Source organism: Callorhinus ursinus, unplaced genomic scaffold, assembly GCF_003265705.2.
Source record: "Callorhinus ursinus isolate GAN/ISIS: 27379988/994484 unplaced genomic scaffold, GSC_fseal_2.0 scaffold42, whole genome shotgun sequence".
Lineage (NCBI taxonomy): Eukaryota > Metazoa > Chordata > Mammalia > Carnivora > Otariidae > Callorhinus > Callorhinus ursinus.
The window spans coordinates 3,189,841-3,202,919 of record NW_027397104.1 but is presented as its reverse complement, the minus strand read 5'-3'; the positions used below and the strand labels follow the sequence as shown (position 1 = coordinate 3,202,919).

General features: G+C 40.7%; 2 protein-coding genes and 1 pseudogene across 5 annotated transcripts in view; 2 read left to right on the top strand and 1 right to left on the bottom strand.

The window, feature by feature from the left end:
* Nucleotides 1-13,079, top strand: part of NFX1 (nuclear transcription factor, X-box binding 1) — a 74,205-nt gene that overhangs the window by 54,625 nt on the left and 6,501 nt on the right. For all 4 annotated transcript variants that reach the window (XM_025852842.2, XM_025852843.2, XM_025852845.2 and 1 more), the window contains exons 15-19: nt 459-538; nt 3,223-3,453; nt 4,309-4,382; nt 5,683-5,784; nt 6,314-6,355. In XM_025852842.2, the coding sequence (XP_025708627.1) occupies nt 459-538; nt 3,223-3,453; nt 4,309-4,382; nt 5,683-5,784; nt 6,314-6,355 (529 nt within the window). The remainder of the gene's footprint in view (nt 1-458; nt 539-3,222; nt 3,454-4,308; nt 4,383-5,682; nt 5,785-6,313; nt 6,356-13,079) is intronic.
* Nucleotides 6,371-12,209, top strand: LOC141370680 (dnaJ homolog subfamily C member 15 pseudogene; annotated as a pseudogene).
* Nucleotides 12,149-13,079, bottom strand: part of AQP7 (aquaporin 7) — a 32,594-nt gene continuing 31,663 nt past the window's right edge. The window contains exon 8 of the mRNA XM_073881458.1: nt 12,149-12,287. Coding sequence (XP_073737559.1) covers nt 12,164-12,287 — 124 coding nt within the window. The 3' untranslated portion in view covers nt 12,149-12,163. The remainder of the gene's footprint in view (nt 12,288-13,079) is intronic.

Sequence of the window (13,079 nt, the reverse complement as noted above, 5' to 3'; positions counted from 1 at the left end):
GCCTTCAGCTCGGGTCATGATCCCAGGGTCCTGGGATCAAGCCCTGCATCGGGCTCCCTGCTCAGCGGGGAGCCTGCTTCTCCCTCTCCCACTCCCCCTGCTTGTGTTCTCTCTCTCGCTGCGTCTCTCTGTCTGTCAGATAAATAAACAAAATCTTAAAAAAAAAAAGTTCCATGTTATATACCATTATAACATTATGTGTAATAGTTTATGTGCCTTTATTATTTTTTTTAAAGATTTATTTATTTATTTGAGAGAGAGAGCACGAGCAGGGGGAGGAGCAGACTCCTCACTGAGCAGGGAGCCTGACGTAGGGCTTGATCTCATGACTCTGAGATCATGACCTGAGCCAAGGTCAGATGCTTAACCGACTGAGCCACCCAGGCACCCCAGTTTATGTGGCTTTATTTAAACATTATTCTTAAACATAATTCCTAATTTCCTCTCTCTTTTAACAGTGTATCATTCTTGTCATAGTGAAGAGAAGTGTCCCCCCTGTACTTTCCTAACTCAGAAATGGTGCATGGGAAAACACGAGGTAAGTTTTCTCTCTCTCGTGTTTATTGTTCCAGCTAGAGATTTATGATTGAATTACTTTTAGAATTGTTAGTCTCTTTGTTTCTGAAAGTAAAAATATACTCCAAGAAGCAGAGGTTTGCTATTGCCACTTTTTTCTTTCTTTCTCTTTTTAATTAAGATATAATTTGCATAAAATAAAATTTACCCACCACCACGCTGTGGCTAAATACTGGTAGAAGAAATAGAAGAATCCAGGGCACCTGGGTGGCTCAGTCAGTTGAGCATCTGACTCTTGATTTCAGTTCAGGTCATGAGAATCCCACGCTCAGCAGGGAGTCTCCCTCTCTGTCTCTCTCCCACTACCCCTCCCCTCGCTCGTGTGCTCTCTCTCTCTCTCTCTCTCTCTCTAAAATCTAAAAAAAAATAAAATAAGATTTACCCCTTTAAGTGTACAGGTCCTTGAATTTTGACAAAAACATTCATACAGTCATGTAATCACCACCACAGTCAAGATGTAGAATAGTTCATTCACCCCCAAATATTCCTTCATGTCTCTATAGTTATTTTGCCCCCTATCTCCTGGCTCTGGCAACCAGTGATCTATTGTCTGTCCCAGTAGTTTTGCCTTTTCCGGAATGTCACATAAATGAAATCATACAATGGGTAGTATTTTGAGCCTCTTTTGCTATCATTTTTACTCTGGTTGCAATCAAGTGAAAGTCAGTTGGCTTGAGAACATGGACTGTGTTCAGAGGCAACTTTTAGGTTAACCAGCATGGGAGAGGTTGCTAGCCTGGGTAAAGGTGTTACAGTGAGAGCATCCCAAGAGTGGAGGTGGTCTCTCCACCAGCTGCCACTGTTCCTTCCTCTATGCCCTGTGCAGCTTCCTGTCCTGGCCACTGGATCAAAACACCTTCCTCCAGGCTCATCTACGCCTCCGCAGTGTCACTACTATGAAGGACTTTCATCCTCATTCTCAACTTGTAAGCTTATTTGGCACCATTGACTATAGACCCTTGGAAGCACTTTTAAAAAATTCTTAATTTAAAAAATTCATATTCATTGTAAACAATTAAGAATAAACAATTCTGCAATCCAGAAAGAAATAGTCTTAAGATTCTTGTGCATAGATTATCAGGCATGTTGTGATACACACTTTCTCATACTCTATTAAGATCATACTATTTTTATGGGACACCTGGGTGGCTCAGTCGGTTGAATATCCAGCTCCTGATCTCAGCTCAGGTCTTGATCTCAGGGATGTGAGTTCAAGCCCTGTGCCCACCATGGAGCCTACTTAAAAAAAAAAAAGTTTATACTATTTTGTAACCTTCTTACTTCATAATATGTTAGCCAACATTTTTTGGAAACTCTTGACATCTATGACAACCATGCTTTCAGTATCTTTATCTTGATTGACATATTTTCTCCCCTTATTTCGTGTGAGTGGTTCTCAAGTCATAGTTCTTATAAATCTTATAGTCCTTATAAATCTCTATAAATCTCACTTCCTCTGAGAGTAACCATTCCAGGTATTATCTTTTTGTTGATGGCTTATTTGGACTTCATGCGATAAATACTGATTGCATACCTACTATGTGCTAGGTATAACAGGCCTGGTTCAAGTGATTCAGAAGAGAACAAGACAGGTGTGACTGCTTCCCTCGTGGAGCCTTCACTCTGGGGTGGGAAACTGGCATGTAAACAGTCAATTATAAGTGCAGTGGCAGGGGAAGTCCAAAGTACTGAGCAGGATCGAAGGAGCCCACACCCAGGGAAGGTGTTTGTAGAGGAAGTAACCTCCTAAAGGATAATGAAAAGGTGGGCAAGTAATGAGGGGAGGGGACAACAGAAGATATAGCATGTGCAAAAATTATCTCCGGACTCTGGCAGTAGTGTAAGTTTTTAGTGATTGGGAACTACATTCTACCAAAATAGTTCTAAAGCGATTCTAAAGCAATTAGAAGCATGTACATCTTAGACTTTGGAAGCCTCTTCAAGAATAAAAGTTATGTGTCACTAGAGTCAAAGTATATTCCTCATTTTGAGGGTTCTTGAAAGAATTTGAGTGAATACATAAGAGTAACCTTTGGACTCACAGAAGTAAAATTCCAGCATCTTTTTCCTGGAGTAAGGAATCTTGGAAGAAGATGATTTAAAAAATGAGTTTGGGGTTTCATGGCCTGTTGCCCCTTAATATTTTAAATGACAAAGCTGCTTAAAGCTATGAAGACTATGAGTCAGGAGATGTGAGGAGAGTTGATTATTTTTGTAAAACGGCCCTGCCAGCAGTCTTGAAACCATGGGTCAAGGGTGTCCCCAACCCTCAGGGTTCATGTGTCAACTCAGTGCCCTAGCTGTTTGCACAGGGGGGGAAGATCATCTGATCCTCTCAGTTGGTCATAGCATTTTCAAATACTCCCTAGTTATCTGGTTTCATGTGCTTGTTACCCACCCTTGTGAAGTGTAGGTCTTAAGACACGCTTGGTTGCTAGCACAAATTCTTTTGCGTCATAACAAGTATTATTAAATAAGGTTCAGATTTGTTTATTTTCAAGTTAACCTTTCAGACTTTAAAAATCAGCCTAACTTTTTTCAGATAAGAGTAACTTTTTGAAAATTCAGAAATGTTTAAATATGAAATTAAAACTCATCCCAAATCCCACACGGAGATAAGAATCTAGCTACTTCTGTCTCTCCTAGTTACGGAGCAACATCCCCTGTCACCTGGCTGATATCTCTTGCGGATTACCCTGCAGTGCCACGTTACCATGTGGGATGCACAAGTGTCAGAGACTCTGTCACAAAGGAGAGTGTCTTGTGGATGAGGCCTGCAAGCAGCCCTGCACCACCCCTAGAGCTGACTGTGGCCACCCATGTATGGCCCCCTGCCACCCCAGCTCACCCTGCCCCATGACTGCATGTAAAGCCAAGGTGCGTATTCCTGGCTCCACATAGGGCATTGACTGTGGTTCTGGGGCGCTCAGGAGTCTGGAACTGCCTACAGAAGCGCCTGGGCACACATTCTAATCAGAAGTCATTGGTTGCAAGGAACTGCAAGTTAAGTTAGCAAGAGAAAGGTGGAGTATTACACAGATTTCTGTCTGCCCAGCTTGAAATGGCCTTTTAGTTCAGGAGGTACCCACTGCCACCTGACCACAGTCTCTGTCTCTCTCCCTTAGAGCAGATTCTCAAGAGAGACTCCGATTGCCTGCTCCATTTATTCAACAAATATATGTGTTTTGTGCAAGATGTTTTGCTAGGTGCTGGGGCTATATCCAGTGAACAGGAGACACAAAGTCCCTTCAATTAGATGGGATGATAATACTCAGATAATGAATTATGACTGTGGTGAACAAGAAGTTAAACCCTTGTAGAGGGTGCTGTGAGGGCATGTGAGTGGGCGACTTAGCCTGGTCCAAGGGATCTAAGCAAGGCCTCCCTGAGGAGATGAAAGCAGACTGATGAGGTGGACTTGATTAGGCTTTGGATGGTCCTGGCCAGGTTCAGTGGTAAAAACTTCATTTTAGGCCTGCCCCTTCGGGTAGGGTTAAGGACAGGAGTAGTTCCCAGAAAGAGTCACTGTAGAGTGAACAGTTTTCTCCTAGTGTGTCCACTACTACATTGTCAGTTTGTGTGCATGGTTAGCTTTCTCCATCCTGAAGGGTAGCCACTCACTGGCTTGTATCCTCTGCCATGGTTGGATTTGAGAGAGGCTTTAAAAGTGAAACCTGCCTATTCACATGGTTTCCATGTGCTAAAAGTCGCTCCATATTAATCTTATTTCAGATAGAGCTGCAGTGTGAATGTGGACGAAGAAAAGAGATGATGATTTGCTCTGAAGCATCCAGTACTTATCAAAGGTTAGTGCTACTAAAATGTTAACAGTGGTGGATCTCAGTCTACGGAAGGTACACATGTGTATACATTTGTTTATTGTCGAATCCTTACAACTTTTGTCAAGTTTGGAAAGTTTTTTTCTTTTGCAGGGGCACCTGGGTAGCTCAGTCGGTTAAGCATCCGACTCTTGGTTTCAGCTCAGGTCATGATTTCGTGGTCACAGGATAGAGCCCCAAGTCGGGCCCTGCACTCTTTGTGGAGTCTGCTTCAGATTCTCTCTCCCTCTCCCTCCCACTTGTATGCTTGCTCTCTCTCTCGCTCTCTCAAATAAATAGATAGATATTTTTAAAAAAAGAAAAGAAAGAGTGTGCACAAGCTGGGGGTAGTGGGAGGGGTGGAGGGGGTAGTGGGAGGGGTGGAGGGAGAGAAAATCTTAAGCATACTCCCCCGCTGAGCGTGGAGCCCGACGCAGGGCTCCATCCCATGACCCTGAGATCATGCGACCTGAGCCAAAATCAAGAATCAGACTTAACCGACTGAGCCACCCAGGTGCCCCCTGGAAAGTTTTTTAAAATAAGATTTCCTAAAGAAAAAAAACAAAAAATGAATAAATAAATTTTCCATAATCTAGTTTTTCTGGTTCAAAGAAAAAGTACTGCTTTGTGTCCCTTTCCTTCCCCAACTTTGATTTGTAAAATAACCTTTCTATTTTTCCTCCTCTTTCTTTCTCTCTCTCCCTTCTGGTCTTATTACACCACGGGATCAGAAGGGATGATGTCCTGAAGTTGCATGAATTGCTTTAACATCCTGCCACTTGTGATGACACAACCAGGACCAAGTCCTATGCTCCTCCTCTGTAGTGGGGGTTTCTGACTGTTCTCTGAATTGTCTTTGCAGCCTCCTGAAATTCTGGGACTGGGTAGCCAGAAAGGGATCTCACTAAGGAGAAGCTGTTAGGGATGGATAGTTGTGTTTGTCTCTGATTACATGCAGAGATATGTCATGGAGATAGAATTTTTGGAGTACAAAGACATCAGAGTGGCTTTGACATCAGTGGGTTTGAATATTTACTGAATGCCAGGCATAGGCCTTGATATTCAGGGGGGACTGAATAGACTATCTCATTGCTTCTACTGGAACTGCTTAGAATCTATTTGAGGAGATACGACATAAACGTGTGGGTAGTTCATAGTAGGTGGATTTCTGAGGCCCACAATTGTCCAGTGGTAGATTCAATTTGAAAGAAGTCTTCTGTATACCTAGTATTAGGACATTCTTATGAAACTTCAATGCCTTTTCTTCCCTTTCTTTTTTATACTTCAGAATAGCTGCTATTTCCATGGCCTCTAAAATAACAGACATGCAGCTTGGAGATTCAGTGGAAATCAGCAAATTAATTACTAAGAAGGAAATTCACCAAGCCAGGTAATTTTTAAAATGTATGTCTTCTGTTAGAATTAATTTCCACAGGGCAGGAACCGTTCATTTGTCTCAGTCTCCCAGAGCGAAGCCTTGCACACACAGTAGATGTTCCAACAGACATTTGATGTTAAGAGACTACACTCACTCCAATCCCACGAATCTTACTCAGGATATAGCTATGACCAGAGGAGATTTTTCCAGGCCTCTCTACAAACAGTAGCCAGAGGAAGCAGAGACCTAGATGTGTCCAGCCCAACCCACAGAGAACCAGCTGTGTCAAGAGAGGGAGGTGGGGCTGTCAGAAGGTCATTAGGACATTGGGACATTGGGGACACTTTGAGGCCCTTCTGAGGACTCCTAGATTTGATTCCCATAACCTGGAGGCCCACCCACCTGTCCTTGAGAGGGACCTCATGCAACCATGTTTTGGCCAGAGTCTGCTCTGTTTCCAGGTTGACAAAGAACTTATTTCTGGGTAGGAGCTGTGAAAAATCTGTGCCCTGACTTTATCTTTTTCATTTGTTTTGTCAAGGCTGGAGTGTGATGAGGAGTGTTTAGCCTTGGAAAGGAAAAAGTAAGTCATTTCAGCTGCTTTTTATCTACTTGTTCTTGAGCTCTGTGAAATTAATAGGAGGGAGCAACCTTTCAAGCATTCATTCAGCACCTGCTCTGAGTCTTTTGCTGCTATTGGAGATCAAGAGAAATTCGATCATCAGGAATTGAAATGTCTAAGGATAAACCACTTAGGTGATTTCAGCATATTTCTGAAACATGAGCTTGTTGGTTTGGGGCATGGTATAACATCACGTGTCACAGCATTTACTGACTGGCAGACTTCCTGATTCCAATGGAGATAAGAAGCTTAAAATTTTTTTAACGACCTTTATGTTGAAGTGTAACATACATATAGAAAGTTCAGAAGTGTACAGATCAGTGGGTCATCACAAAGTAAATACAGTGGTGTAATCAGCACCCAGGTCAAGAAATAGAAAATTTCCAGAACACTTTCATACACAGGTAAAATGTATCTTTCATACAAAGATAAAATGTCTATCCTGACTTCTAACACTTTAGATTAGTGTTGTCTGTTTTTGAACTTTATATAAATGATGAAATCTTATAGTTGGTATTATTTTTGTCTGGCTTCTTTAATTACATTTGTGATATTCCTCTTGCATGTAGCAATACTTTGTTCATTTGCATTCCTCCATGATATTTTATTGTGTTAAGATATTATAATTTATTTATCATTCTACCATTAATAGGTATATGTGTGGTTATCAGTATTGGGCTATTACAAATAATGCTCTGTTAAGAACATCCGTATATTCCCTTTGCTGTATATACATACTCATTTCTGTTAGTTACAAACTTAGGAGTAGAATTACCGATTAACAGGGTATTCATATGTTCAGCTTTAGTCAGCTCTACGCAATGGTATCCAAAATGGTTGTGTCATATTATACTCCCACCAGCAGGGTAATAGTTCCCACTGCTCTACACTTATATTAGCTCTTAGAATTGTTGGTCTTTTAAATTTTAATCTATTCTTGTGAATGTATACCTGGATGTCATTGAACTTTTAGTTATATTTCCCTGATAACTAGTGAGGTTGAATATTTTTTTATATGTTTATTGGCAATTTGGATATCCCTTTTTGTGAAGTGCCTGTTCATCTCTTTTGCTTATTTTGTAATTGTGTTGTCTTTTTTATATTGATTAGTAGGAGTTTTTTTTATATATTTTGGATATGAATCCTTTGTTGGTTTTATATATTGTATTTTCCTGTACTTCATGCTTTCAGTTTCCACTCTCTTAATGGTATCTTCTGATGAGCAGAAGTTTCTAATTTTAATGTAGTCCAGTTTATCAATCTTTTCCTTAGTGCCTAATGTTTTTTATGTCCTGTTTAAGGAGTATTTGTCTATCCTGAGGTCATGATTATACTCTTACTGTCTAGAAGCTGTATCATTTTACCTGCCACGTTTAGATCTACAGTTGACTGGACTGATTTTTTTTTTTTTAAGATTTATTTATTTATTTGACAGAGAGAGAGAGAGCACAAGTAGGTAGAGCAGCAGGCAGAGGGAGAGAGGGAGAAGCAGACTACCCGCTGAGCAAGGAGCCCAACATGGGGCTCAATCCCAGGACCCTGGGATCATGACCTGAGCCAAAGGCAAATGCTTAACTGACTGAGCCACCCAGGCTCCCCTGGACTGATTTTTTTGAGCATAGTTTAAGGAAAGTGCACAATTCAGTTTTTTTCCATATGAATATCCATGTGACCAGTACTGTTACCAAGATGTTCTTTTCCCAGTCTTTCCAGTGCCATTTGTCTTAAATCAAGTATTCATATTATGTGTGAATATATTGCTGAGTTCCTTCTCTTCCATCACACTACTGTCACACTCTCTTAATTGTGGTACCTTTATAACAATAAAGGTTTTTTGTGGGTTTTTTTTTAAGATTTTATTTATTTATTTGACAGAGAGAGAGACAGCGAGAGAGGGAACCACAAGCAGGGGGAGTGAGAGAGGGAGAAGCAGGCTTCCCGCTGAGCAGGGAGCCCGATGTGTGGCTTGATCCCAGGACCGTAGGATCATGACCTGGGCCGAAGGCAGACACTTAACGGCTGAGCCACCCAGGTGCCCCACAATAAAGGTCCTAATATCTGATAGTATATCTCTTCAAGCATGGTTCTTCAAGATTAACTTGGCTGTTCTTGGGCATTTGCATTTCCATTTAAACTTTATAGAGTGAACTTATCAATATCTGCCAAAAAACCTACTAAGATTTTTACTGAATTGGTATTTAATTTATAGATCAATTGGGGGAGATTTGACATTTTTATATTAAGTCTCTTAATCCATGAGCAAAGTATATCCTTCCATTTATTCCTGTCTTCTTTGATTTCTCTCAGTAATACTTTATAGTTTTCTGTGTACAGATTTTGCACATCTCTCAGTAGACTTGTTCCTTGCTTTTGGTGTTTTTTGACACTTCTTTAAATGGTAATTTTTCTTGTATCACTTTTTTTTTCTTTTTGCTCAGCTACCCCTTCTCTCCCTTCCTGTATCACTTTTAAATTTTAATTTTCTAAAAAAAATTAATTTTCTAATTGCCTGTTGCTGGTGTATAGAAATAGAATCGATGTTTGTTGACCTGTATTCACAGCCTTGCTAAATTCACTTACTATTTCATGTCCTCTTCCAATAATAGTTTTATTTCTTTGCAGTTCTTAACTTTTTTCTTTTTCTTGCCTTATTGCACTGGCTAGAGCCTCCAGGACAGTGTTGAATAGAAGGTGGTGATAATAGACATCCTGACATCAGACAGCTTTGAATATCTCACCACTAAATATGATGTTTTCTGTTAGTTATTTGAGGATACTCTTTATTAGATTAAGGGGCATTTATTCAGTGACCAGCAGACTTCCTGGTTCTAACAGAGATTGATAAAAAGGTATAGCCCTCTAAATGTTAACAATTGGAGAATTTAGGTGAACTGGTGTATACGGACAGTCCCCAACTTACAGTGATTTGACTTACAAATTTTTCAAATTCACAATGGTACAAAAGCAGTACACATTTAGTAGAAACCATACCTCAAATTTTGATCTTTTTCTCAGGCTAGCAATATTCAGTATAATGATCTCTTATGATACTGGGCATCGACAGCAAACTGCAGCTCCCAGTCAGCCATGCAATCACAAGGGTAAACAACCCATACACTTAGAACCATTCTGTACCCATACAGCCATTCTGTTTTTCACTTTCAGTACACTGCTCAGTAAATTACATGAGATGTTCAACACTTAATTATAAAATAGACTTTGTGGAGTGCCTGGGTGGTTCAGTCGGTTGAGTGTCCAACTCTTGGTTTCAGCTCAGGTCATGATCTCAGGGTCATGGGGTCGAGCCCCATGTCAGGCTCTGCACTCAGTGGGGAGTCTTCTTGAGATTCTCTCCCTCTCCCTCTGCCCCTTCCCCCGTTCTTGCATGTTGCGTGCATGCACACACACACTCTAAAATAAATAAATAAAACCGTAAAAAATAAAATAGGCTTTATATCAGATGATTTTTACCCAACTGTAACCTAAGGTAAGTGTTCTGAGCACATTTAAGGTACGTTAGATGTATTAAATGCATTTTTTACTTACAGTATTTTGAATTTACAGTGGTTTTATCATTATAAAATGATACTTTGTCACTTTGAAAATTTCTCAAGTTAAATAGCTAGACAAATGCAGACAAAGTATAGTCCTATTTTATCTTGAAATTTGATTTTCCACTATTGTTAACAGTACCTCTTTAAGTGGCTAAATGTGTAGGAGGTATATAATAAATAATAGCACTGCCCAAATTTCCCTTGGTTTGACCCTATGATAACTCTATAATAACTGCTGTTCAAAACTCTTGACCTTTAAGAACCATCAGTCACAATGTTCTCAGCTGCAAAATGTGAACTGAGTTATGAGTATTCAGAAATGCTGTAGTGAATACACAGAAGGCCTCTAAAGCATAGAAATGCACCTTTGTGTAGTTGAGAGACAGTATTATATAGTAGACTAGAGTCAGTTTGCCTGGATTTGAATCCTCCCTTCACAAATCACTTAGCTATGTGACCTTCGGCAAGTCATGTATTCTTTTAAAGCTTTAATTTTCTTAAAAAATCTGTGGAAACAGTGACAATATGTACCTCCCACAGTTGTGAGGATTCAATTAGTTATTAGTTATCCTCAGTAAATTTAGTTATTGATTAGAACTAGCTCTCTTGGGGCGCCTGGGTGGCTCAGTCTGTTAAGCCTTTGCCTTCAGCTCAGGTCATGATCCCAGGGTCCTGGGATCGAGCCCTGCATGGCAGGGAGCCTGCCTCTCCCTATCCCCCACTTGTGCTCTCTCTCTCTCAAATAAATAAAACCTTAAAAAAAAAAAAAAAGAAGAAGAGGAAGAACTAACTGGTTCTCTGTTTTTGAAGGCCTTTTGAATTTCTCCTCCATCTTAGAGTGATAACCTATGATGGTCCTCACAATATAGAGAGTCTTTCTTTTTTTTTTTTTTAAAGATTTTATTTATTTATTTGAGAGAGAGAGAATGAGAGATAGAGAGCACGAGAGGGAAGAGGGTCAGAGGGAGAAGCAGACTCCCTGCCGAGCAGGGAGCCAGATGTGGGACTCGATCCCAGGACTCCAGGAGCATGACCTGAGCCGAAGGCAGTCACTTAACCAACTGAGCCACCCAGGCGCCCCATAGAGATTCTTTCTTAAATACCCACTGACCTAGGGGGAAAAGAATGCCAATTTAAAAAAGAAAATATGAGGTGCCCGACTGACTCAATCAGTAGAGCATGCAACTCTTGATCTCAGCGTTGTGCGTTCGAGCCCCATGTTAGGTGTAGAGATTATTTCTTAAAAATTAAAAATCTTAGGGACGCCTAGGTGTCTCTGTCAGTTAAGCGTCTGTCTTTGCCCTTAGGTTGTGATCCCAGGGTCCTGGGATCAAGTCCCACATCGGGCTCCTTGCTCAGCAGGGAGCTTGCTTTTCTCCCTTTCCCTCTGCCTGCCGCTCCCTGCTTGTGCTCTCTCTCTCTGTCAAATAAATAAAACCTTTAAAAAAATAGAAATTAAAAAATTAAATCTTAAAAAAGTACCATCTAAAGTTGCAAACAGGCAACGCTGCAGTGCACCAAGTCTCCCCACGTTGCATTGCCATGGCTGCCCATGGTGGCGTTGCCGCTGCCGGCAAGGGTCTGCACTACGCCGAGTACTCGCTTCCGGCAACCAAATGGCCAGACGCAGACGTGGACCAGGGACTGGCAAGAAGTTTGATAGCTGTAGGACTGGGTGTTGCAGCTCTTGCATTTGCAGGTCACTGTGCATTTCAAATCTGGAAGCCTCTAGAATAAGTAATCACGGAAACTGCAAAGAAGATTTCCACTCCTAGCCTTTCATCCTACTATAAAGGAGGATTTGAACAGAAAATGAGTAGGCGAGAAGCTAGTCTTACTTTGGGTATAAGCCCATCTGCTGGCAAGGCCAAGATTAGAACAGCTCATAGGAGAATCATGATTTTGAATCACCCAGATAAAGGTGGATCTCCTTACTTAGCAACCAAAATAAATGAAGCAAAAGACTTGCTAGAAGCACCACGAAACATTGATGGATGCTTAAGAATCATTCTGAAGAAAAAAAGGGGGAATATAAAACAAAATCTTGCAAAGTAGTCTAAACCACGGTGTTCATAATTTTCATACATTTACTGACCACAATCATTTATTCCACTATTAAGGTATATAATAATAAAAGATGAACAATGAAAAAAAAAAGTTGCAAACAGGGACGCCTGAGTGGCTCAGTTGGTTAAGCGTCTGCCTTCGGCTCAGGTCATGATCCCAGGGTCCTGGGATCGAGTCCCACATCAGGCTCCTTGCTCAGCAGGGAGTCTGCTTCTTCCTCTGCCTGCCGCTCCCCCTGCTTGCGTGCGCTGTCTCTGACAAATAAATAAAATCTTAAAAAAAAAAAAAAATGACAAGTTGCAAACATGTATTCTATTGCAAGAAATGAAAAACTGGCAGGCCAAATTCAGCCCACAGATATGTTTTATTAATAAGTGTTTAAATTTGGGGCGCCTGGGTGGCTCAGTTGGTTAAGTGACTGCCTTCAGCTCAGGTCATGATCCTGTAGTCCCAGGATCGAGTCCCACATCAGGCTCCCTGCTCAGCGGGGAGTCTGCTTCTCCCTCTGACCCTCTTCCCTCTCGTGCTCTCTATCTCTCATTATCTCTCTCTCAAATAAATAAATAAAATCTTTTAAAAAATCTTAAAAAAAAGTGTTTAAATTTGAATTCGTGGCCAACTAATCAAAACATCAAAAAATCTCTCGAAAATTTCTCTCGAAAATTTCAAAATTAAGCTTAAGCCAGATTCTTACGGGCATTAAACTTGAAAGAGGCCCTTTTCTCAGTGTGAGCAAAAATTGTACTAAGTGCTGAGCTGAATTCTATCTCTCTTTATAAAAGAAAGACATAACTGGGTGTTGATGAGGTGCCATGAGACTCGTCCACTGGCAGTCAAAACACAAATGGGCAGTTGTGGAAAGCTCTCAGACTATGTTGCTCATGAGTCTGACATCCATACCATCTTACCCGGTAATCCCACAACTAGAAATATTTTCCAGAGAAATAACCTTAAAAGTTTTTTATCCAGTGATATTGTGTCACTCAAAATATTTAGGAACTGGGGAACTGTTAAAGAAACTAGGGAATTTTTTTTTAAAGCTTTTATTTATATGAGAGAGAGAA